The sequence below is a fragment of the Primulina huaijiensis genome, chromosome 10 (genome assembly GCF_012295235.1).
Source record: "Primulina huaijiensis isolate GDHJ02 chromosome 10, ASM1229523v2, whole genome shotgun sequence".
Taxonomy (NCBI): Eukaryota; Viridiplantae; Streptophyta; class Magnoliopsida; order Lamiales; family Gesneriaceae; genus Primulina; species Primulina huaijiensis.
The window spans coordinates 14,443,750-14,470,488 of record NC_133315.1 but is presented as its reverse complement, the minus strand read 5'-3'; the positions used below and the strand labels follow the sequence as shown (position 1 = coordinate 14,470,488).

General features: G+C 35.6%; 2 protein-coding genes and 1 long non-coding RNA gene across 8 annotated transcripts; 1 reads left to right on the top strand and 2 right to left on the bottom strand.

Annotated features, from left to right (window-relative positions):
- Positions 1-13,630: 13,630 nt before the first annotated feature.
- On the bottom strand, positions 13,631-16,592 carry LOC140986037 (uncharacterized). Its single transcript, XM_073453987.1, has 5 exons — positions 16,225-16,592; positions 15,833-15,985; positions 15,232-15,507; positions 15,060-15,136; positions 13,631-14,859 (listed from the first exon to the last, which is right to left on the bottom strand). The coding sequence occupies exons 1-5, from the start codon at positions 16,316-16,318 to the stop codon at positions 14,140-14,142; spliced, it is 1,320 nt and encodes a 439-aa protein (XP_073310088.1). The 5' UTR covers positions 16,319-16,592; the 3' UTR covers positions 13,631-14,139.
- On the top strand, positions 14,376-14,951 carry LOC140986038 (uncharacterized). The gene is made up of 3 exons (XR_012176880.1): positions 14,376-14,515; positions 14,615-14,676; positions 14,757-14,951. It is a non-coding gene; the product is annotated as an uncharacterized lncRNA (long non-coding RNA).
- A 557-nt stretch (positions 16,593-17,149) lies between the features above and the next one.
- On the bottom strand, positions 17,150-18,984 carry LOC140985616 (flap endonuclease GEN-like 1). 6 transcript variants are annotated; one of them, XM_073453480.1, is made up of 4 exons: positions 18,941-18,982; positions 17,840-18,860; positions 17,466-17,686; positions 17,150-17,396 (listed from the first exon to the last, which is right to left on the bottom strand). In XM_073453480.1, exons 2-4 carry the CDS (start codon positions 17,873-17,875, stop codon positions 17,183-17,185), a joined length of 471 nt encoding a protein of 156 aa, XP_073309581.1. In that variant the 5' UTR covers positions 17,876-18,860; positions 18,941-18,982; the 3' UTR covers positions 17,150-17,182. The 6 variants fall into 6 exon arrangements, 2 of the variants coding, with proteins under 2 accessions (XP_073309581.1, XP_073309582.1); XM_073453481.1 differs by having other exon boundaries at positions 17,514-17,686; XR_012176809.1 differs by having other exon boundaries at positions 17,150-18,152; positions 18,941-18,984.
- Between the last annotated feature and the right edge of the window lie 7,755 nt (positions 18,985-26,739).

Sequence of the window (26,739 nt, the reverse complement as noted above, 5' to 3'; positions counted from 1 at the left end):
ATAGCAGATTATCCAGGAGGCTTTGACACGTCTGGTGGAGCGTCAGGTAGCGGTGCCCAGTAGTTGGGTTGTTGTTGAGAGTTCTCAAACATATAAGTATATATATGTGTGTATTATATCATCGAGTCATACATTTGCTAGAGGATGCCCTATGCAGCTGTACTGTTACTTTTACGATGTCTTGGATTGATAGTTGTGTGATCGAGCTTTGTCGGCTCTGCATGTGTTAGTCCTTGCCAATGCGGCTATAGTTTTGTGAATTGATGTTATGACTTTATTTCGAGTATATAAATGTTGTTTGTGTTGTTTGGAAATTTTTGGATGTCCTACTTACGGGGAGGTCTTGCCAAAATTTCTATTGACTCAAAAGAAAATTTTTTAATCAATTTCATTATTTATATTAACTAATCATGTCTGTTTGGTTATTAAAGGTTAATTAGGAGCACAAGCCCTCACAGTTGGTATCATAGTATAACTGGGATATGCTCGAATTAGAGTTTAGGGCACTTGATTCTAGACACAAATAAAATGATTGAGTTTGTGTTTGACTATTTGCTCTTATTTGAATTATTTGTTATGATTTATTTGAACTTGCCTGAGTTAGAACTATTAGTTGATTAGACTTTGAATTTTGTTTAAAAACTGTCTATTAGACTAAGTTTCAGTTTTTCTTTAACTGTTTCGTGCTTATTAAATTATTTTGTATGGTATTAAATCCTTGTGTCTTATAGAATGACGCATAGAGGAAGAGACAAAAATGGAAAGAAGTTGTACAAGAGTCTGAAGCACAGAATGTGAGAGGACTTGATGTGGAAGATGAGATGAATCAAGAAGTGGAATAGTTGACTCAGAAAGTGGGAGGGATACAGTTAATAATTTCTCAATTCCAAGAATTATGTCCTCTTAAATTCTTTGGCTATGAAAGTGGTGAAAGAGAAGCAAGATGATTGAAGAGTATAAACCATCTGTTCATTTTGTTAGAGTATTCCCAAAATATCAGACTGAAACTGGCCATCTATCAACTCAAAGGCCGAGCACAACTCTGGTGGGAAGTCACAGAGGAAACACTCAATGAATCTGGTGAAATAATTACTTGAGAAGTATTTTGTGCTTAGTTTACTCATGAATATGCACCACCATCGTATTATTCTTCCAAAGAAGATGAGTTTAACCAGTTGGTGCAAGGCAATAAATCAGTGGTTGAATATGCTTCTCAGTTTTATGCTGTTTTGCCATATGTACAACATGTTGCGAAAATTGATCAGTCCAAACTTTCACGTTTTCTTCATGGACTGCAAAGAAATATTCACACTCTGGTGATGATTGGATCGCCCAACACCTATGTTCAGGCCGTGGAGAAAGCGGAGAAAATAGAGGCAAGTCTGCTTAGGAGAGAACCACATCCAGTTCTAATTTTTGTAACTCAGGGATCTACAAGTAGCATGTCGATGTCAGTGGGTTTACCTCCTTACCAGCCTCTACAATCATACCTGCAACCCAAACAACAAATATTCAAAGCAAAAGGTAAGCAATTTAAGAAGATATCTCAATCTAGCTCCTCCAGTTCAGGCAGTACTAAAAGGGGAGGTGCAGTTAGGTCATCCAATGTTGTGTACTGTGCTATAATGGCCCGAAAATTCGTGTTTGAAAATTTACGGAAAATTTAAAATTTTTTTATAATTAAAATGCCTCATTCACGGAATAAACTGATGAATCAGTTTAATGTTTAAAAATAGCAGCGGAAGAAATTATTGCTCACAAAATAACAAGTAAAGTAATCCAACAACTGATAAAAATGTTTGAGCATAAAAATGGCAAGTGCTGTAAATGAGGTCCTCGGGTTCCACTACTGCTGACCCAAGCTAGCTCACTGGTCCCCGCCCTCGGTCCCGATCTCATCAGTACCTACAACAATCAAGTCTAGTGAGTCTAAAGACTCAGCATGCATATATCGTAAATAACGAGTAAATAATATAGTAAAATTCGCATGAGATAAAAATATCATGTCATGAGTCATAACGTGACAATAACTTATCATGATCAATTATAATACGTGCATAACTGACTGAAAATCATAAGTGAAATGCTTGCTCAATCGAGCTCTGTCATAAATAACATCTCATAAATTTTCTGTTGAGATTATGTTCTACGCAAGTGGCCCCTGAACTGAACTGAACTGAACTTACCGGTAACTGACGACCGGACCGGTAACTGGCGACCTGGTGAAGTAATGTTTGTCTGATCAGACTAATGCCACAGTATACTGGGTGAAACTGAACTGAAATGACCGGTAACTGGCGACCGGATGAAGTAATAATCCCATGATAGTAAAGTGACCACAAGCAATATCACATAAATCTCAAAAAAATGGATATTTTACATTATTATGCACGTAATATAATTAAATGGCATAATGAAATATCCTGTATTATTTTACCACATGGATTGGATCGTTCCCATGCTCGGTGCGACTTAAATCTAACATGAAAATTATGCAAATGATTTTCTTGACAAAACTTTGTAATTGACTCCAAAACGAGACAATTACGCCCAACGACTTCGTATTTAATCATGACTCCGTGCCAACTCGAACCAACACCGAACCATCATTTAGTCATGATTAAAATACACCTAAAATGACGAAATAATGCTCCAAAAATGATGCAAGTCGAAATTTTGGTGAATGGAGGCCAAAACATGAAACGCTCTTTCGAGAGTCAATTTGGCACATCGTACCGTAAATTCTCGTACGACCTCTAAAATGATCCAAATCACGAACGGCCAAAAACATGACCTTTCCAACTTAATGAGGCACTGTCCAGTCCAAGGGCATAGGCTAAAAGCTAACCAAGAACTCGAACGACCCACTGAACCGAAGCAACAAGTTGCTGTCCAGAAATTCCAGCAACTGCACTAGTGCTTACATTGCTTCGTTTGTGAGACTATTGGCCATTGGGGCTTGAACCACCGATCAGAGCCTCTTCCCAACATCCTAAGGTGTGGCTTGAACCCTGGCTAAGGGCCCTAGGCCAACCACAATCCAATCCAACACCTAGGACAAGACCAAGCTTCAACCGAGAACACAAAAATCTGTACGGTGATGTTTCTGAAATTTCATTTTGTTGCTGTCATGCATCATACCAGTGGCCATATGGTTGATCATGGCTTGATCTAGACATCATGGGGTATGGTGTGAACCAAGGCTAAGGGCCAGAGGCCAACCAAGGTCCACCCAAAACCATCAAAACCGAAAGGGAAACATGCAGAATTAAAAAGGGGTCGAAGGGGATGCTTGTCTTGTTTGTTTTAAAAACTGATGGGAACATGAACCAAGCCATGAAAGGGCATCTTGGTCACGTCCTAGACATGCTAGGGAAGGGTTTAAACCAGGTTATAGGCCCAAGAGCCAACCAAGATTCGAACCATCCTTAGAGAAACAAAACCAGAATTTTCGAAATCCAATTCTGCACCATGGGGAGGTGGCTGTCATTTCATGTTGCTGGAGGGAAAAAGGCTTAAACCAATGGACTAATCTCTTCCTAACACACCCTATAACCATCCTAGATGCAGCCTGGCAAGCCTGGGCGTGAGACAACACCTGAACCATCATAAACAACAGAAAACGTGAAGCACAAGAGGGATCCGAAATAGTTCTGCACAATGTTTTTGAATCTTGCATGATGAATTTTTTTTTTGCTTGAATAAAATCACGAGTATGTTGTTTTAAAATACTAATATGGCTTGATTGAAGAGCAAATAAAAACATATACATGCCTTGGTTTCGTTTTGAAAAGAAAGCGAACGAATATGACGACGCGGCGCGGAGGAGACGGAGCGTTACGCTTACTTGTTTGCTACTCGATTTTCCTCTTGTTTCTTCCACTGATTCTCACGGTTTTTACACTAAGTTAAGCTCTAAATTTCGGTGCAAGGGAGAGGGGGAAAATGGTTAGGAGAATGAGGGGAGTTGCAATATAAAAAGGATTCAAATGGCATGACCAAGTCTTGCTCACTTTTGAATTTGAAATGGTTGATATCTAAGAGATATTTGGAGGGATTATGGGGGTGCAATGACCGATTCTTCCTACTCAAACAAGGCTAAGATATTGATTGATTATTAATTAAATGGTGATTAATAAATGAAAGGATTATCATGCTAAGAAATGACAAGGAAAGGGTCAAAGGCAGTGAGTTGTCAAGAAATTGTTTGATCATCTAAAGGGGTGGCCGAAAATTGAACAATTAAATGGAGGGGAAATATTGTTTAGTTAGTGTATTTTTAACCTTTAGAGCCTTACCTATCCTTTAAATAATTTAGTGAATTAACACATTAATTATGGAACCTAAATGAACTTATTTCCTACTTACCTCAAGTTACTTAAATAATTCCTTAAACCTCCTTTTAACTTAAATTAACTTACTAGTTAGCTAAAATAAACTCTGGGAATGTTTTCTTAATTTTAAATTTTATCTCAAAACTCCAACTCCAGTCCGACCTCACTGAATTAACTGAAAAGATAAAAATTAAACTACTGCATAAAATAATTAAATTTAAAGGAAGAATTTAAATACTCATGCAATAAAAATCATTTTAATTTAAATACTAGAATTATGCATGACTTATACGTAGTCTAGTTTACGAGTTCTACAGATATGGTGGAAGAAATTTCAGTGCACAATGTATAGGAGTTCAGGGGTCTTGTTATATCTGTGATCAGAATTGGCACTATGCCAAAGCATGTCCCAATGCAGAGAAACAACAATTTCAGCCACAACAGTTTGATCAGATTCCCCGAGGACCAGCTTTCAGGCCATATGCTTCTACACAGTTATTTCAGCAGTCTAGTTATCCACTACCCAGAGGTCCTCCTCAGCAGCAATTTTTCAGGGCCATGTTAGGCTTGAGTTCATGCCTTGACTCAGGATCAGGCTAAGGATTCACTAGGTGGAGTGATTGCAAGTATTTGCTATGTTTTTTTTTCATTATCCTACATGTATATTGATAGAAGTGGAGTATCTCGTTCATTTTTATATGCTGTATTTGTTGATGAGCATGAGATTGCTGCTATTCCATTGTTGGATACTATGTCTGTGGCTACTCCTATCGGTTTATACTTGATTTCTCGTGAGATAGTTGAGATAGTCCTAAATTGTGTGATTAGATTTGAGGATAATACTATGCTAACTAATTTAATCAAGTTAGCTATGTCTGATTTCAATTGTGTCCTCGGTATGGATATATTGATGAATTATCGAGTTACTGTGGATTGTTTCCATGGAGTTTCAGATTTATAACGTATTATGCCAACAAATGAAACTTTTACGGTTATGAATCACAGTCTCGTATTCCGTTAGAATTGACTATGGAAATGTTCAGATTTTTGTCCATAGGTATTGAAGGATTTATGATTTAGGCTCTCGACGTGGCACAAGAAGAATGATTGAAAGTTTCCAATATTCCTGTTGTCAAAGATTTTCCTGATGTATTTTCTAATGAGATTTCAGATTTCCCGCCCCAAAGGGAAATAGATATTATCATTGCATTGATGCAAGGGACAAATCCTATTTCTAGAGCACCATATTGTTTAGCTCCAGCAGAGTTGAAAGAACTCAAAGAGTAGCTTCAAGATTTACTGGAAAAAGGCTGTATCAGACCCAGCATGTCGCCTTTGGGGAGCTCCAATATTGTTTGTAATGAAAAAAGACGAAACGATGAGAATGTGCATCGATTATTGGCAGTTGAACCAGGCTACTATGAAGAATAATGTCGTGTATTGATGACTTGTTTGATCAGTTGCAATGTACTTCTGTGTATTCCAAGATCGATCTTCGTTCCGGATACCATCGACTTAGAGTCTAAGAGGAAGATGTTCCTAAGATAGTATTTCGGACATGTTACTATGAATTCCTAGTCATGTCGTTTGATTTGACTAATGCTCCAGCGGTTTTTATTGATTTAATGAATCGTGTATTCCGAAAATTCGTAGATAAATTCGTTATCGTTTTTATTGATGACATCTTGATTTATTCCAAGTCAAAGAAAGAGCACGAAGAACATTTGAAATTAGTTCTCCAGACACTCAGAGAAGCGCAATTGTATGCCAAATTTTCTAAGTGTGAGTTCTGGTTGGATAGAGTTTTATTTTTTGGCCATGTTATATCTGCACAAGGAGTATCTATTGATCCTAGTAAGGTTGAAGCTGTTATCAATTGGCCTAAACCAACAAATGTGTCTGAGATTCGAAGCTTTCTGGGATTAGCTTGTTATTATATAAGCATTTCATTGAAGGGTTTTTTCTAGAATAGCTAGGCCAATGACCCAATTGATGCAGGAAGATCGACTTTTTTGTATGGACTGGGGAATGTGGGTCTAGTTTCCGGACTTTGAAAAAAAAGTTGACTACAGCTCCAGTGCTAGCTTTGCCTTCAGACTCAGGTGGATTTGCTGTTTGTACAGATGTTTCTCTAAATGGACTGGGTTGTGTTTTGATGCAAAATGGGCAAGTGATTACGTATGCATCTTGTCAGTTGAAGCCACATGACACTCGATATCCATTTCATGATTTGGAGTTAGCTGCCATTGTGTTTGCATTGAGATATGGCGTCATTATCTGTACAGAGAATTGTTTGTGATTTATTCCAATCACAAGAGTCCGAAAGTATATTTTCACATAGTCCGACTTGAATATGAGACAACGTTGATAGTTTGAATTGCTTAAGGACTTTGATTGTGAGATTCAGTACCAACAGGGTGAATGAATCAAGTTACAGATGCTCTGAGCAGAAAGGTTCGGACTAAAATGCTGGCATCTTCAACTATTTCAAAAGTCTATCAGCATTTGGGAACTTCAGGATGGACTTACCAGTCTAGTGGCGACTACTTTTGTAACGTCCGAAAATCAGTCCACGTAGACCGCATGCATAAAAATTATTAAATTGCTAAAATATTTTAATTAAATGATTTTAGATGCGTGAATGATATATTTTGAGTGAATAAATGATTAATTGTGTAATTTTGTTTGATTTCATGATTTAAAGATTTTCAGACGAATATCGGTGGTTGGCCGGAACGGAGGACCGGTCGGTGGTTGTCGGAACGGAGGACTGGAGACGATTAAGGTGTTAAAGTTATAAAAGCTAAATTTTTATTTTTACTTAAGAAAATATTTATTTTAAATATTTTAAGAAATATTCCATTTTTAAGATCAAGTTTAAATTAATTAGTGTGAGCAAGAGATTTTATGTATTTTATAAAGGATTTTTTTGTAAATAGATATTTTTAACTCTTTTAATTTGAGACCTAATGATTTGATTAATCTTAATGGGTTTAATTAATTATTTAGAAAGCTAGGCTTAATTAAGCCCATTAATTAAGTGTTTAGGAAACATTTTTAAATTCTTTTTAAAAGAGTCCTACACACACCTAGACACCTAAACACATACACACACCGAAACACACACACACAATTCACGTAAATTGAAGGAGAGAAGAGAGGAATCGGCCAAATCTAGGGAAGCTTGCAAGGAAGTTTTTGATTTTTTTCTTCTTCGTTCTTCGATCTTCTTCCTCGTTCTTCCTTCCAACAGCGATCACCTGACTCCCTTGCATCCCAAGGTGGGTTTTTGGTGTGGTTTTGACAAGAAAAAATGGTAGAAAAAAATAGAAATTGTCCTTCGTTCGTCATCGATGTTCCACCGCTACGGTATTCGTATTTTGATCGTTTTAAATACAAAAGCACGTTTCTAAACCTTCTTTTTGCACCATTCAAATCATATTATGTGTGTTTAATCATGTTTGTATGAAAAATATGAAACCCTCCTTTTATTTTCGTTTTTGGGGCATCTACATGATAAAACTTTGATTTTTATGCTTTTAAATCCATGGTTATGTTGCACAAAGGGGCTGCTATGATAGGGTTATGAAAGGGAATATTTTTCAGCATGATTAAGGGTCCATAGAGGCTTGTCTAAGGGCTGGACAACAAGAGAAAAACAAGAAACGAAAATTGGGATCATATATGAATTAGGGTTTCGGTTTTAGGTTTCTTGAAGGGGCAGTGTCACGCCCCCGAGACCGCGACGTCGGTGACATCCGGCATTGTTAATCAAATAACAATAAGCCTCGTAGCAAATAGTCAAATGCCAGTCTATTTCATAAATTTTCCATTGTTTTTACAAATGAAGAAAAATACAGAGGTTGTGGATGCGAAAAGTACAAAAATTACTAAGAAAGACAAAAGAACACTAATGGACTTGAATATCCAGAACTTGAATTACTTCATTCTAATTTTTTATCAGCCCCAGAACTGCTCCTGCTCCTTTTCTTCTACCTGTTCTTCATTCTCATCTTGAGAGAGACGTAAGGGGGTGAGCGTTTTGGAAAACACTCAGCAAGTAGGGCCGATCGAATACCAGAAAACATTTGATACATAATACTTTTAAAATCTTCTTCTTTTACATAACATAGTATATTAGAGTTGGATGAACATAAGTTAATCATTGAACAAATCAGAGTTTCAGAGTTGAATTAACAGAAATCAGATTTAGAACAATCAGAACTTTGAATCAGAATATTTCAGAACATAACTTATCAGACAAACAGATTATAATGATCATAGGCTATCCTTGATCTTGGGCTCCCTTTGGGGCCTTCTCTCATAGACATGCTTCTTCTGGAGTCTTTTCGCTCACATGCTTTCCTGATGCACCATTATCAGATTCAAACAAATAACTTATCATTCGGAGACAAATTGGTTCGAACACAATGACACCAACATAGAATAAAACGGAGAAGCATAAACGAACAAACAGACGGAACGAAACAAAACGATTTGAAGTAACTTAGTGATTTTCGAAATCCACACTTATTCACATCATTCAGTAGATGATCGAATTTTAAAAAATATGTAATCTTTAAAGCATATAAATCCACTTACTTGAAAGATTGTTCCAATAATCTTGGAATGAACAAGTTGGAGCTTGATACTGAAAAACTAGTCACCTTGCAAAAATTTTTGCGCCTAATTGAATCGTTGGATCGATCTGAATTTTGGATATGTTGCTTCAAACACGTGTAGGTATATTCTGAACGGTGGAGATCGGATTTGGACGTGTAAAACAATGAGCAAAACTTTCTGAAATTGGGCATAATTTTTGGTGCTCGAAAATTACAACTTTTGGAGAAAACTTTTGATGTGGTTTTGGTGTGATTGCACTCATTCTTTTGCCACTATTTATAGGCACCAATGTGACTTTAGGCCTTCTCCCTCCATACCAAAAGTTGCATGGTTAATGGCATTAATCACCGATGTGACTTTAGGCATTCCCCCTCCATACCAAATGCTGCATGGTTAATGGCATTAATCACCAATGTGACTTTAGGTCTTCTCCCTCCATGTCAAAGGCTGCATGTAATTTATTCTCCCCCATGCCATATTCATCTTCAATGCAAAACAAAAATCAACTTGGTATTTTTTCTTTTTGTATAGTAAAATTTTGGGTCTTCACAGACAGACTGTGGGCTGATATTGGGGCATGTCCACTGGTCAAAAGGGGATCTAGTCATGGTCTTAGATAGGCCAAGGGAAGGCTGGTGCAAGGGCTAGGGAAGGAGCGTGCGCTTTGGGTCGCTTAAGGCTTGTAGGGGCACGGGTTTAAGGTTGCAAGTTCTAGGGCTGTAGAGGCTGGTTCAGTAGAGTTATGTGGGTTCAGTATAGGTCCTAGTATGGGTACATAGGGTCTGGACATGATGGTTAAGGGCTAGGCTCGATGGATTGAAAGTTGGCTTGGGCTATGGTTTGATCAATTGTGCAGAAAATTCAATAGGCGTTCTAAGCTATTCTAAGGATCTTAAATGGTTTGATTTGGGTTGCATAAGGTATGGTTAGGTGTTAATAATCTATGGTTCAAGTTTGGTTAAGTTTTGAGTCGATTCGGGTTAAAACCAGGGCGTAGGGTTAAGTTTTAAACGAATTTGGAAATTAGTTGAGGAGCTTAATTTTACAACTAAGAAATGTTTATGGGTGTATTTTAAGGTGTTATGTTAATTTTAAGGATGAAAAGTTTATGTTTAAAATTTGGGAAGAAAATATTAAGTTTTGAATTTATCGGGGTTAAAAAAGCTTCGTGTTTAGTCATTAAGTTATTAAATCGAAAGACTCGGGTTTACGCCTAAGAAAAATATTAGAAGTCAAATTTAAGATTAAATAATTATTTGGGATAGGCTCGAGTCAATAAAAGTGAGAAAAAGTCAAAATCGGAAAATTTTGGGTCCAGGGGCAAAACGGTCATTTGTCAAGTGGGTAACACAAAAAAGGTTGGCAGTGTCCCGAATAATCATAACGCATGCTAAATGATATTTTGAGACGTTTACGATGAAAATATGGGATTTTATGGTTTATGATAAAGCTGTGCAATTTTTGTTGTTAAAACGCTATTTTTCGAATGTGGAAAGGACACGATATTTTATGATTAAAAAGAAATAGAAAAATATTTTGAAGGATGTGAATTGACTGTGACAAAAAAGATATGATATATGATTTTTGAGAATGTCGTGAGGGAGAAGACCCCAGAGGGAGCCCGTTTACGGGAGAAGGCCCTAAAGGGAGCCTAACGATCGTATTTTCATTTTACTCGGTGCCTAGTACCCGTCCCCATGCGCAATGGTGAGCTAAGACTGATCAGTCGACCAGAGGATACAGCTAATCACTTTCAAGGATCAAACTTCACCCAAAACGATAAATGATGAAAAGCTTTATGATTTGACGATTTATGATTAAATTATGCTTACAAATTTATGCTAGCTTATTTTGAATAAAAGTATGATTTTTTATGCATGTGCTTGTATATGTATTATTTGTTACTCATGTTTAAAACGTGCTGAGTCATTAGACTCACTAGGTTTGAACGTTGCAGGTGAAGATGAGATTGAGGGAGGCGCTGACGCTTGAGTGGATCAAGTCTAGTAGTACATTCCCGAAGGACATTATTTTCCGCATTAGCTTGATCGTTAAAGTTTTAAAATATTTTGTTAATGATTTAATTAGAGATTTTTATGCCTTATTTTTCGAAGTTAGATTGATCATGTTAAAGGTTGAAATTGGATTTTCATTAATTGCCGATTTAGGGATTTTATGCACTTGAGATTTTAAATGTTAAATTAAGTTTTTGGTTGTGGAAATGTTGAGTTAATTTAAATATGATTTTTGAAATTTATGTTCAAAATAAAAATAAATTAGTAGGATTTTAAAGTTAAAAAGTAGTGGACGTGTCAGTTGGTATCAGAGCGAAAGATCCCGATAGGGTTGTATTACTGCCACTCCGAAAAGCTCAAGAAGTCATGCCTCAAGTCTGTGATTATTTACTGCTTTGAATTTTACATGCTGGAAAAATTTTAAAATGCTTTTAAGATATAAAGATTTGGAGGTAGCAGTTTTCTAAATTAAATGCATGCTGGTTACGTGGTTTGGACGTGTGTACAATTATTCTTCAGAGACGTGAGGAAAATTTTGTTTTTGTGTATCTCGAAATTTTGCACTACCTAAGACTAAGTTGAGGCGAATTGAATAATTTTTCTATAATTCGAAATATAGGGGATTAGTTGTATGAATCTGAAAACTTGAGGGGCTAAAATGTGACAATTTGGGGCTAAATTGGAGAATTCGAGAATTTTTAGGTCTTGATTGCAAATTTTAGGAGAATTATGGGGTCATTTTAGCAATTTTCGAAATCTATGGGAGCCGTTTTGGATTAAATTCGATAGTTTGAGGAGCTAAGAATGCGATAAGTTAGGCTTAATCGAATAATCCGAGAGCTTTGGGAGTTATGTTGCAATTTACTGAAAAATAAAAGGGTCTATTTGAATGTAGTCACCAAAGAAATTACCTATTAAGGATTACATAAGGAATTGTGGTTGAGGAAATTAGACAGATATGTAAGTATGAGGATGTCCTAGGAGGAACGAGAAATATTGATATTAGCGATTTTGATGAGGAAGTATGGTTCGTCAAATTAATAATTTGTGGGTATCATAGTGGATCATAGAGAATTACAATGGTATTATAGGTGTTATAAGCCGTATGTCGTGAAACACGAATGATATAAATATTAAAAATAAGATTTAATCAACTATATTTTTATTTTTGGTTTTACCGTAAGATACAAATACCTTTGGGTTCAACGATTCATTTTGTCTCTGTGGGCCGAGGAGAAAAGGGGCTCCCCGAGCACACGCAATGGAACCGTAGACAGTCAAGTGAAATCCAATCCACGAAATAATTTGATCTATGGACAGCATCATTGTGGTAAAGGTCGTAATGCCAGAGGAACCGTAGATTCCAGAATTTAAGTAAGATAATTGAGGGGACAAATAACGGAGGGAGAAAATCAGTAAACGGAATTCGTGTATATTGGGATATTAGGCAAAACTATTGAAATAATGTTATGAAGGAGTTGAGGAATACAAACTAAGAATATCGGAGTTCGTATAATTCTCGTAGACTTCAGTTTACAAGATTTGAAAAAAATATTATTTGAGGAGTATACGAGGTAATTGCAAAAATTGAGGATTTAAGTTAAGAGAAATAAACAATGTGATTGCTATAATTTCTAAGGTCCAGAAATATCTGTTTTTGAATTTGTCACTAAATCTTATAAGGCTGGATTCATTTGGGGAAATATTTAAAGTTATTAAGAAACAACTCGTAGTGTCATAAAATAGTTGATTCTTTTGAGATTATGAATTTTGGAATCTGATGGAATCGGTTCTGGGCATCTGCAAAAGTGTTTCAAACACAATATTCTCAATGAGCTGCAATAGCCCATATTCTAAAAATATAAATACCGATGAATTAAATCGAGTTTGGTTTTAAACCAAGCGGAAAATACTCGAAGTAATCATTCGTTAAGAAAAACTGATTAGCTTAGAGCTTTTAGCTTGTGTAAACTGATTAACTGAAATAAGAAGGATCAGTTCTTGCTTGTATCATTCAGTTATGGTATAACTGAATTGATATCAACTCGAACTGATCAAATTAGTTTAAAACAATAGTTAAACAGTTTAATACACAAGATATGTTTATGGATGTTCGGAGATTTCAACCGCTCCTACGTCACCCCATCTACCACCTCGGGTAGGATCCACTAGAAGACTTTGATTTATACAACACCTTGTACAAACTCACTCAGCTTAAAACTTACGCTACTGCCTAACTGAACTCCTAATCTAGACTGAAGGCCGCACATTTCCAGCCAACACTTGTTTAACTTCTACGTGTCAAAGACTACATACACAAGTTTATTGTCTTTGTGCAAGACTCACACAGCTTTTCAATACGCTCTTTTCTCTGTATATATGTGAGTGATTGTGTGTACGTGTGTGAGAACTGATCTATGAATACAACAAGAAAGTGTTCTCACACACTTGAGATAATTGTGCTTCTGATCTAAGCTGATAGCATGTTGAAGTGTTCCTCTCAACTTTGGGTTGTTTGCTTCTTGTAAGCTGATACGCACACTTGTTTCTCCACACCCTTTCTTCACACACTTCCTTCGTTGTTCTCTCTTATTATTGTTGATGGTCTTGATCTTGTATTTATAAAGGCAATATGATTGTTCACCAAGACACAGCATTTGTGTACTCTCACTTGCATGCGAAGCATAATTTAAATATGCTTGAATTTTTTTATGGTAAATCATGCTTCACATCTCACAAGATTAGGATTGCATTCAAAATTTCTTGTTAACGTTTGCATGTCACAACAGTATTCGCTAGAGATTGTTACGATTATTGTACAGACGATCTGCTTATGATATTTTATCTGATCTTTTATTATTATTTTAAAAAAAAATAGATCATAGTTTGTTATTGAATAATTTATTTTATAAAAATTATACTGATCAGATGATTTATGTGACATCAAAGAACAATCTCACGCATGAGTGGTAGGAGGATTTTTGTGCTGCATGTGATGGTGAAGCTCCCATGGTCGTGAAAAGGTGAAATTTTAAGGTGAGGGAACAAAAAGAGCTGAATCTTGAAAACGGCCGGCAAGTGAGATTCTGATAATACTGATAATAATACCTTTCATATTTCTCTGCTAAATTAGCAAATTGAATATCAACGTTGAAGAATAACAACATTTATATGTTTGATGGATAAGTACCATCTTGTTTAAAAACTGCATCCTCAAATTCTTGCCAATCCATGTAAGGAAATGTGTTTCCTGACACATCTATCAGGACATCCTCAAATTCTTCTTGCTGGTCCTCTGCCAACGAATTTTGCCCCAAATTTTCATTCTTGGTTGTTTCCCTTGATGGGAAATAAATTTCCTGATCCGGATTTTCATTCCCATGATTCTCCGCAGTCAACGGGCTCAGAAACAGCACCTCATTCTGCGAGTTTTTCGGCTGATCAAAAGACTTGAGAGACACTGATGTTTCAGGATTCTGATCTTCAGTACACAACACAATAGACTTCTCATCACTTGTCAACCTGTATCCCACGAACCTGAAGGTAGGTTTAGAACTCGTAGCACTGTTATCATATGTGGATGAAGTATTTTTTATTGTACTCAGAAGCATGTTCTTCGTCTGATCTCTATATATTTGGAAGTTGGGACTTAACGGACCATTCTGCAGCCAGTGATCTGTTAACCGTGATGCTCTAAAATTCGTGTAACGGTTGGTCGCACCAAAAGGATCTTTCTTCTGTGTGTCCTTGTTTTGCATGATGAATCTTCTTGTGGATTCTTCAGGATTGTTGAGCATGCTTGATCTCTCGATTTCATTCATGGTGCTCGTGCCAGGTACTGAATCGAGAGCAACTTCTTGAGCTCGTTTCAGGCCATTGCGAAATTTCTGCAGAAAGATTTAATTGCCTGTTTCAATGCTGGCGTGGATTTCACATGATCATTATTTATGATTTTTTATTGAGAGAGTTATTGGTGTTATACTGTCATTTATTAAAATAATTTGGGAATTTAAATGCTAATGCGATCATATCAGGTAAGCATTCAAAATAAAGATTTCATTGTAGTAGATTCTCATCTCTAGAGAACCTGTAAATGACTGGCAACGTTTTCTCTTCGAAGCCCCGGTATCCCCATAACCTCTGCGATTCTCTTCGGAACTGCTCCTGCTTCCAAAAATTTATAGAACAATTGTCACCAGAAACAATTCTCAAGAATTTTAGGGCCAAGTTTTGGTGCACTAATAAGACATAAAACTCACTTTCATATCCTAGAATTTCAATGGCATCCAAGAATTTCTGATGCATCTCTTTTGTCCAAACAACTCTTTGTTTCTTTTCCATTAAAGTAGTTTCATCTCTGCTGCATTCATCAGCTGATAATGGAGTGCTCTGTGATATTTTCTTGAACTTTTCTTCCTCTAATGCAAATTGCCAGAGTTTATTCATGTCATCACTGCTCGAGTTATTCAAAAGGTATGCTGAGAAGTTGCTTGGTTGGGTTGTAGACTCCATCTTTGCCTTCTCAGGAGACATCACTGCAAATAACATGCGCATAACCGCTTAGTCGAGGTCGAGTTTCGCGCTATACTGGAGTTCGACTCGACCAAGTAATCAAAATTGACTCAAACCAATCTTTGAGCTCAACTTTGAGATGGGCTCAGGTGAAACAAACTCAAATTTGACATGATAAAAACTAACCACTTGTATTAGATCTTTCTTCAAACTATTATTTCTAAGAAAAAACCAAAGGTACACTTTGAAAAAAGAATTCAAAATCATTATACTTCAGTATATAAAACAAAAGATGTTATATCAAAATTTAATTAATCCAAAGATTTGAAGAACAAAATGAATGCTTACATGTGACAGGAAGATGAAGCTTCTTCTTAATATGTTTCACAATCTCCATCCCATTTGGTCCTAACCTTTGAGCATTTGTCAGGACAAGTTCTATCCTTCCCTTTGTCTCCCATATAGAATTCAAAACATCTAAACCACTTCCAGTAGCCAACACTGACACACGTACATCACAAAAAATATCAACTAAAAGTCTAAAACACAAGTTAAAAATTCATCCATATCACAAGTTATCAACAAGTTTATTTTTGGTTGGAGTTGGGGTATGAATCTTAATAAGCGGGCAAAATCAAAATTTCAGAAATATCATATTGACTTTCTTTTTAAAAAAAAAAATCATTTGAAAAATAACGACGGCCGCGACTGGAATACTCAATCGGTTTTTGGAGTTTGACCTTCATAGCTGGTGTGTTGAAGCATATCGAACACAATTCTAGTGCAAATGAGATCACCATCAGCAACAAGAATGCAAATTCCTTTGTTCACCATGTATGACTTGAGATTCGTTGACACTTCAAATATTTTGAGCACATAGGAATAAAATAATTTTCTTTATTGTTTTTTAAAAAGAGAAGAACCAGTTTTCGGCTAGGGAAGTTTTGGCTTAGACCCAAAACTAGCATATGGTTAAAACAAGTCCATATGATAAGAGAGAGATGCAACAGAGAGACTGAGAGAGCATACAATCATGTTAGTCTTGGATTAAAAGATCATCAACTTCATACAATTATATATTAACTTGTATATATACACGCACACATGCACACATATATATACACCACCATCATATCATTTCTTACATCCCATATGAAAATAAATTAATTAATAAACTTATATATATACACATATACATATACATATACATTATACATATATACATACACCATCATATCATTTCTTACATGCCATATCAAAAAAAATTAATTAGAGTCTCATGTGTAATTATTAATGAATGAAGAGCAATCTTTACGCGTGACATGCGATAAAAAATGATGACAAAACCTGGACCGTTGGAAATCACAAGGCAGAACTTTTTTTTCTAGTTCACCAGAATGAATCCATAAAAAATTACATTTATTCGTAAAAAATAAATGTCATTTGTGTAAATAAGTAATCCTTTTACCAATGCACGCCACTTAGATTGCTAACAATAAATAAAAAGATTCGAGCATTGAGGCAGGCATGTATAGAGAACCATTTACTCAAGAAAAGCTGACTAGCTAATCATAATAAAGTGACTTAGCCGAACAAGAGATTGGTGCCCGATAGACTTGGAATATCCTGAAACTGGTTGTGGATTTTGTTTTGACAAAGTGCCTACAAAGTCATATGATGAACAGTCACATTTGAATCCTACTGACTTCTGCCAGCAACTCTTGCCAGCATTGGAACCGCAATATTCACAAGAAAATTTGAGATGAGCCTTTTGTTGCCCGGATGCCCACAGTGTGAACAATGAGGATATTTAGGCTTTGGTGAATTTTCATTAGAATTTCGTGCAAGTTCACCTCCAGATTCAATATTTCCCTGCATTACCAGTGGAACTCCTTTTGCTATTTTATTCAACCTGAGCAACATGAAAGAGATTTACAAACTTCATTTTGATTTTAACTTCCAATGACTAAAAAATACATACACGGATGTAAAAGATAGAATGCATGTGCACATGTAATTGAACATTAACCTATCCAATATTTCTTCTTCACTAAAACATTTGACAAAACGAAGAGCAGCAATTCCCTGGACACCACTTAAATATTGATCACTTCCAACCAACAGAGAAACAGCGATCAAATGCTTCCTCTTAAGCCCAAGACCAGCCTCAATGTCAGCTACATGGTAGCATTCCAATGGCTCCTGCTCATTATCATATACGAGTGTTTTGAAATTAAAATTAACACAAAAAGAACAGATACAATAACACCAACAGATACACATTTTAAATTACTTTTTAAATTTATAATCACGTGACTATTTTAAGCGCAATTGTGCAAATACAATCTACACAACCTTTAGAGGAAGTAAAAGATTCTTTCTAAATGACATTCAACTCTCCTTCACTTGAGGTCTGGAACAAGAATTTAGTATGCTCCGTAAATATTTGAGGACAAAAATAAAATCAAGTTCATCTTGAAACAGATCGAATACTGGCTTTTGAGGTGGGCTGGAACAGCTTGATAACTCATTGGGCCTCATGAAGAAAGGCATAGTTGTTGGCAGTGATACAAACATCAACACGTCCTACACTATTTAACTGTGCACAGAGTGCTTCAGCTTCCCCTTTCACTTTTAAAACTGGCATTCCCAGGAGTTCCAGCAAATCCTATCAGAAAACATTTACGAACTCTGATAAGTTCCATTTTGTGAACGACTTGTGACATTAGAAGCAGTCAAGCATTAACTCACTCCATGGATAAAAGTGTGTATAATAAAATTCAAGTTTTCTTCTCAAAGAAAACATCTTGAACTAAATTATAACTATAATTGTTCGATTAAATAATAATCTGCTTGGTAATTTTGCAGACAAGAAATGTTGACAAGAAACTTGACAAGTGATGAACAAAATGAGCATTTGCATCTATAAGCAGCATTGGGATGGAAGAATTTCAGACTTAGTCATTTCAAGTCCTTGATTTAAATGGATCACATTTGTTTGGATGCCTTTCAATTCTGTAAATTTTCAAATCCTTAAAAGATTTGAAGTTGTTGCAGTCAAAATGATTGATTCCAAATCCTTTATCTCAAATCTCAAGTTCAAATCATCTTGCAAAATGCAAAAAATTTCAATCCAATCACAACTTAAGTCGCATTTCCTGTAAATTATAACTTTCACAATCCCACAACAATCTCTTAACACACATTCTTCCACGCATTTCCTAAATGCCCGGTTTCCCTCAACCGAGACACCCTCTTCCGCCTGGAGCTGGCTTGATAAATCCAAGCCCGATGCTCTGCAATACCGTGCTATTCTTGCACGGGACTTTAAAGGGGATGGAGTCCCATCAAAGACAAAAACCTGGAAGGCTCCAAACTGCAAATTAATCACATATGTATCATAAATCAAACCCTAATTACCACCAAATCCATTTCAACCACCCCCCCCTTCCTTACACACACAAGATTGACAAGGGTGCACATTGGAATCAAAACATGGATCTTCACTACTTCTGGGCCTTAAACAAAATGGACTCCTGCAAAGTTGGGCTCTTCAACCAGTTTCTATTTCGTACATGAAATTCTTTGCCTCGACTTTTTTTTCTTTTCGAGCTAGAAGCTATTTGTTATAATGAAATCTCGAGTTTAATAGCTCTTCTTAAATTTAGAATCTTTGTATCAAATAGATCATAAGTCATTGACGAGTTCTTTAGTTTATTAAATTTTACTTTAGATCAGTGTTCTAAAAATGATGTCATTGATGAAAATCGTGAGGGTAGCTGGGAGGTTGGATCTTGCTTTGGAAGCTCTGGTCGGACCTTCGGAATTTGGAAGCACAAACAGGAACGTTAGAAGGGAGCCGGTAGGTTATTTCAGCGTAGTCTCTGCGACGCTCAAGTCAGATAATAGAAAATAGAGAGAATATTGTGTGTGTCTAGAATGAGTGAATGAATAAACAATAACCGGAACCTGCGACTGGGATTCTTCAATGACTAAAACAAGTAGAATCTTGATTCTGTAGGACTCTGGATTCTCAGAACCTTGGATAAGATTGAATTAAATATCTACGAGCTTTATCTCTACGGGCTACACACTAATATATTTAAGTGGGAGCTCCTTGAGGCATGAGCTCGTCTACTACCCGGATTTCTATTGGAGCTAGGCTCGGCCGAGGTCGGTCGAGACCTTCTCTATCGATGCGATAATGTATTCTGGGAGGTCGGCTCGGACCATGATGGGAGTCGGCCAGGGAGCTCGTCCACTTCTTGCTGATCTACGAGATTATGATTATATAAGAGCTCGGCTGAGATGAGCTCTCGAATGACCTTCTATCGAATCTGGATAAACGGGCTTTGGCCATGAAGATGACATTAGTAATTCTCTGAATATTGGACCTGAATTCTCATGGGCTTTCGAGAGTGGACCGACTCTCTTCTAGGGTATCAAAAAAGAACAAAAAATGGATTTAAGCTTGAAGAAAAATATTTGATTAGAGCCAAAGTGTAGAAAAAGAGGTTAAATTAAAGTTGACCATATTAAACATGAATAAGAAGGATTATACGTCAACTTATAAAATAAAATTTTAAGTTGGATTAATTTTTAGTTTTAAGTTAACTTTAATTTTTTTTTTGGTGAAAATTATTTAAAATTTTCATATTAAATATTTGATAATATATATTTTTAAAAAAAACATTATACAGATACCTAAAGAACCTAAAGGTTCTTTAATGGTTACTTTTAGAGGTAAAATATTCATAAGATTTATAAATTTATTCTTAAATTTTGTATGTTTATGTGTTCCTTATTGCTTTACTTGATATAACTAAATTATAATCAAAACTAAAAATGTTTTTCATGTCTGATCTTGTATTAAATTCGTAAAATTTGACTTTTTCTACGCACTTGTTAGAATCTTGATTTAAATAAAGTTATAAAAAAAATAAAATAAAATAAAATAAAAGGTTTATGTTGCACGTAGCTTGTGGGAACAATACATGTGGTTGAATAAATCCGATCCACAATCCTTGCCGAGTGGTCTATGGTTTTGCCAAAATGCTCTTTATATGAATTCTTTGAAATACCAAGCATTGATTGAATCCAAGTCGATGCAAATATATTATAAAGAAAATAAAATTTTGATAAGAAAATTCAAAGTTTTTTATTTCAATAATATTTTTAAGAATTTCATATCTAACAATTATATACATATATATATATATATATATATATATATATAAAGATAGGAATAATAAAATCAAGTAGGTTTCCATATAATTAAAAAAAAACACAAAAACTCTTGTGAGATCGTCACATGAGTTAATTTTATGATACGGATCTCCGACTCGATTCAAATCATGAAAAATAGTATTTTTTATGTTAAAAATATATGTATATATATGTATATACATATATATATATATATATATATATATATATATAAAGATAGGAATAATAAAATCAAGTAGGTTTCCATATAATTAAAAAAAAACACAAAAACTCTTGTGAGATCGTCTCATGAGTTAATTTTATGATACGGATCTCCGACTCGATTCAAATCATGAAAAATAGTATTTTTTATGTTAAAAATATTATGTTTTTCTTGCATATATAGACTGAGTCAATCCGTGAGACAGTAAGCAACATGAAGAAGAATAAGCTCTTGATGCCTTTGTATTCGTCTAATGTATTCATTAAAAAAAACAAAAAAACAAAAAAAACCCTTTAAATCAAAATTCAAAAATCAACGAAGAGTAGTATATATTTGTAAAGTGTGAAATTTTAGCGATAAATTTTTAGCAACATGGATTTCATGTGATTTGAAGGAATTTGGCGATTAAAATGCCTTCAAATCGTTCAAAACACCCATCGACTCAAAATACATATGGAACCAATTAATTAATCTATAATGTGAGGCCATCTTCCCTATTTTTAACCAATTTTTCTGACAACAATGTACCGATCATAACTCCAAAGAAAAAAACATTAAAATAATACAAAATTTTAAATATTATGAGATAAATCTCCGATCTAAACTTAATATTTTTATGCATTTTGACTCTTTTTTTACGCATGCAATACATGAATACAAAAGATCAAATTTAATCATGTATGCATTGATTTGTGACCTTTTTAGTGTTACATGTTTCGTTAAATCAATCATACTCTTGTAACTATATTTTTTTTAATATCAATTTTAGTTTTTTTCGTCAGAATCAAAAAACTATATGATTAATATCATTATTAAAATGTATAATTACGTTGTCAAACATACATACATATTTCAAGAATATTTTTTAACTACGTAGATATAAAAATTTAATGATGATATTGGTTATTTAATAACATTATTTTTGAAATAATGATTAAAATTGATTAAAAAAGCAGTGCTATAATTAATATAACGAAACATATATAATTAAAAATATCACATATCAATAAAATTGAGATTTTACGAATCTTTTGGCCTAACTCTTGCTTCCCAAGTGGTGTGTTCAAGAGTTGAAATCAGGTGGCCTTTAAAAAAAGGCAGGATGGGCTTGTACTTGATGGAGTAATATGTGTACCTAACTATCTCCTCTGTCCCCGTTTTAAAAAAAAAATTGCATAATGGGTTATTTCCCCATCTCGATTTTTTTTTAAAATAAAAAAGAAACATATAGAGAGTAAGAAGATATTAAAGCAAAGAATATTTACCATTTTATTAAAATAAATATAAAATATCATTTATTACCTCTATGAAAATTAATTTTTTTAAATTATTTCTTTTTATTAAAATAACATATATATAGAGAGTAAGAAGATATTACAAAATCAGAGGCGTAAACCAGGGAAAATATCATTTATTACCTCTGTGAAAATTTTAAAAAATAAAATAAAACATCATATAAAAAAAATAAATTATCAAATACAACAAAGTGTTTTTAAAATTTAAGCAAAAATTCCTCTCTTTTTTGTTTATTATTAATAATTTAAGCAAACACATAATGTTACTACTAAATAAAAAATTTAATCATTTCTTTTCGTATCATTTACTAGATTAATTAAACTTCTCGGAATGAGAAATAAACTATAGTAAAAATAATCACTGATCAACTAACACTAGTTTTTTTGTTATTTAATGATCTTTTTAATAAAAATGAAGAATAATAATAAATAATTAAAAATATTTTTTTGAATTTTTTATTGAGTTAATTTAAAATAAATAATATTTTTATTCGTTGATTATTCAGTTTTTGGAATAAAATTTGGAGAGGAGTGTTCATCATCTGTCGTTTCGATTCGATTTTATGCAATTTATTTTATTTTTTCAATTTTGAGAATATATAATCCGATATCCGAACCGTTTTCATTTAGTTCGGTTTTCGACTAAAATGGTTCTATTATTTCAGTTTTGATTATTCGATTTTTGACAATTTATTAAAATTTGTAATTAAAATATAATATATTAGCCCTTTATTTATGTTTTTAATAAAACCTTTAAATATAAAATCTAAAAATATTAAATATTACTTTAATAAAATATATAATCTAAATAAAAGTATTAATCTAAATAAATTTTGTTTTTGCGATCTATTCGTTTTTTACATATATAATATGAGACCGAACTATATAAACTTCGGATTTAATGTTTATATCCAAATTTAAAAAAATTTATGTTTTTGATGATACCAAATTTTCCCTGGGTCCGGTCTGGTGAGCTTGAACTTCAGATTAGTAATGTGTGAACCGGAGCGGATAGACCACCACCTGTCTATACAAACTAGCAGATATTGGAAGGTGCTGAGAATTTCTCCGGCGTGACCACTATGACGTTTTTATCGGATTTTGTGGCTAGGAATAAAGAAATGGGAAGATACAATATGTGGAATAGTGCTGAAGAAAGTTCATGTCTCAATGCCCTCAACCATGAAATATACCTGGGTATTTATAGTGGTTGAGAGGACTTCTTATCATATTGCGCCGAAGTCTATTTTAGGTAAATTTACCTATAAAATTAAACTCTTCTTCAATCACTGCAAGTTCGGGCCGGATTTCTTGTCGCATCTAATCATACGGCGAGATTCTAGCATGCAAGTTCAGGACGGATTTCTTGTCGCATCTAATCATACGGCGAGATTCTAGCATACTTAAAGGTCATTCACGCTTTTGACATTTGGCAAAGTTTTTAGGATAGACACAGGAGGCCTGGGCCTGCGATTCATGTCACAAGAACCTGTGCTTAACAGAACCCTGCTCTGGGCGCCGGTTGGGCTCGATTACCAGAGGTTCGGTTGAGCTCTGCCCAAGGTTCGACCACCATGGCCGAGCTCTGCCTAGGTCTCGGCCGAGCATCAGGGCTTGGCCGAGCACCAGGGCTCGGCCGATCTTTCCCCATGACTGGCTCGGCCGAGCTTTACCCATGACTTGGCCGAGCACAGGGGCTCGGCGATCAGTGGCTCGGCCGAGCACCAGGGCTCGGCCGAGCTCTGCCCCTGACTTGGCCGAACACCGAGGCTCGGCCATCAGGGGTTCAGCCGAACACTAAGCTCGGCCGAGGTCCTCAAGAAGAAACGGCTGAGCTCGTCTAGAGATGATATCGAACTCGTACGAGTTGTGCTCGACGGGTTGCGTTTAAGGTCTTCGGGATGAAATAGGACTCGAGCATGGTTGAATATTGAGGGCATCAGTAGTAACCCTCCATTTGTGGTCTAAAAAAGGTACTGAATTTTAGACCAGTGAATCGCTATGAGTGAGCCTTAAGCCCTCGAGTTCAACCTTGGTTGCGAGAAGATCTGGACCGTTCAAGTTGTTTGTAAGATTTTGGTCGGCTAGGATCAAAAGCTGGTTCGGATCCCGAGGTCTTTGAACAGGCATGATCCTAGTCGTCTATTCTTGATTTAATCGGACGGTTCTCCTTTGCCTGACCCTCCTATAAATACGGCCTTCTCTTCATTCTCAAATCTCACAATTCTCTTCATTTCTCTCTCAAATTACAAAGTGCTTCCCGCCCTTTCGACGTTCACGGTTCGGCCAGCTTTCCTGAGTTCGGTAACCTCTCGCTCCCAACTCTGTTCTTCTTGACCACTTTGGTAAGTTCTTCTTCCTGTGTTAGTTGCAATATTTTGGTTAAGGAATGGATGAAATTGTAGGCATTTCTTCCCCCTCCCTTTCGAAGACTTCGGCGGAGCTTCCCTGGTACGAAATTAAGGCTTCGGTCCTAGGGTATGACGATGTTCCTAGGATTAGAGAGTTATCACGGTTGTCTCCGGAAATCGATATTAGAATCCCTGAGATTACAGATAGGGCTCATATCTCCCCCGACGGATATTGTACATTTTACTTGGACCAAATAGAGATGGGTCTTCGGTTTCCTATCCCCAGGGTAGTTCAGTGCCTTTGTGATCACTATCTTATATGCCCCAGTCAATTAGCTCCCAATTCCTTTAGCACGTTTCTGGCCTTGGGAGTATTGCTCAGGTATTTCGATATACCCCTCTCCGTAGCCCTTTTAGACCGCTTTGTACAAATCAAAAGAAAAGAAATGGGTCGGTTTTACCTATCGCCCCGGCCCGAGTGCGATTTTCTTGGCGGGAACCCTTCATCCCACAAAGGTTGGATGAAAAGATATTTTTATGTGGTGTCAGAGTCTCTTCCTTGACACTGCGATATGGCTTGGGTCGATCAGTTAACCCTTAGAGATCCTCCCGCACCCAGGCGTGTCATTGACCTGACCCACTTCTTTGCTAGTACCTCGGAAAGGTGTTTTGACGTCAAAAGCCTGATCTAGGATGATCTTCTTTGTTAATTTAGGTTCTGCAAGAAGAGAATCGAAGTGGAGGGGGACCTAGGTATATTTCCCATAACCTTTCCATTTTCCTATTGAAAACCAATATTATGCTGAATCTATGTTTCTTTTGCTTCTTATGTCTCCTCTTCCCCGACATCTTCTCTTTTTTTTTAGACGAAAGAATTATGAAGTCCGAAATGCTTCAGAACATGAAAAGGAGGAAAAGTGAGATCGGAACTTCTTCGAAATCTTCTACCGCCGAAGCCAAAGGGAAACAAAAGAAACTGACCATGGAGTCTGATGGGCAGCCTGAAAGGGATCGATTTTAGGTGTTCAAAATCGCAACGGAAGCTCAAGAATGTTTTCTAAACATGAAAACCGAAAATTTTATGGAAAATCTTGAAAAATTCGAACACCAAGTACTAGTGTGCAACATATACAAAAACACAAACTATGACATTCATAGGGTGTTTAGAAGTTTTACCTATCAACCTCTTGAGGTTGATGATGGCTCCAACTAAAGTATAAACACTTTAGCTCTTGTATGGCAAGAAAAATCTACAAGCTTCCTCCTACCTTCAAAATCAAGCCCACCACCAACTAGGTAGGGATGGCAATTTCATCCGAACCCGTTGGAGGATCCGATACCCGACCCGAATAGAAGAGAGTATGGAGGGATTTTTAGACCCGATTAAATAATTGGGTAATCGGGTATGGGGATTTTCGGGTTCGGGTATGGAGGCGGGTTTGATATAATCCGACCCACACCCGACCCGAATACCCGTTTAAATTAATATATATATATATATGTGTGTGTGTGTGTGTGTGTGTGTGTGTGTATATATATAGTAATTATATTTATTTATATTAAAGATTCATCANTTTTAAATATTCATAACTTCATTGAAACAATTTAAATTTGAAAAAATTCAATTGTATATGATAATTGGGTATTTGGGTAGGGTATGGGTATCCGATAATCCGATGGGTATGGGGATGGGGATGAAATTCAATACCCGATGGGTATGGGGATGGGGATGGGTATGAATTTAATAAATGGGTATGGGGATGGATGTATGAAATCCGACCCATACCCTACCCATTGCCATCCCTACAACTAGGTAGATCCTCTCATATTTTGCACTAGAAAAATATGAGGATTTTTCTTTGAGAAGAGATTTGTTTCTCCAACAATTAAAGAACAAAAATGAGAGAAAAATAAGAGTGAATTTTCCGCCAAGGTAGGTGTAATGGGAGAGTGAAGTGTGTTGTCTAGGTTGTGGGAAAAGTGAAAAAGTAGTCTTGCATGCCATTCAATATTTTAATCAAAAGTAATCAACACCCCTTCATCTCCCAAGCATGCAAAACCTAGTGGGCTTGTAACATTTACAAAAGGCCCATGGACTTTTAATTTAATTATCTCAAACATATTTGAGCCCAATTAGACTTTACTTGATTTTACTCAAGCCCACTAGTTAAATAATTATTT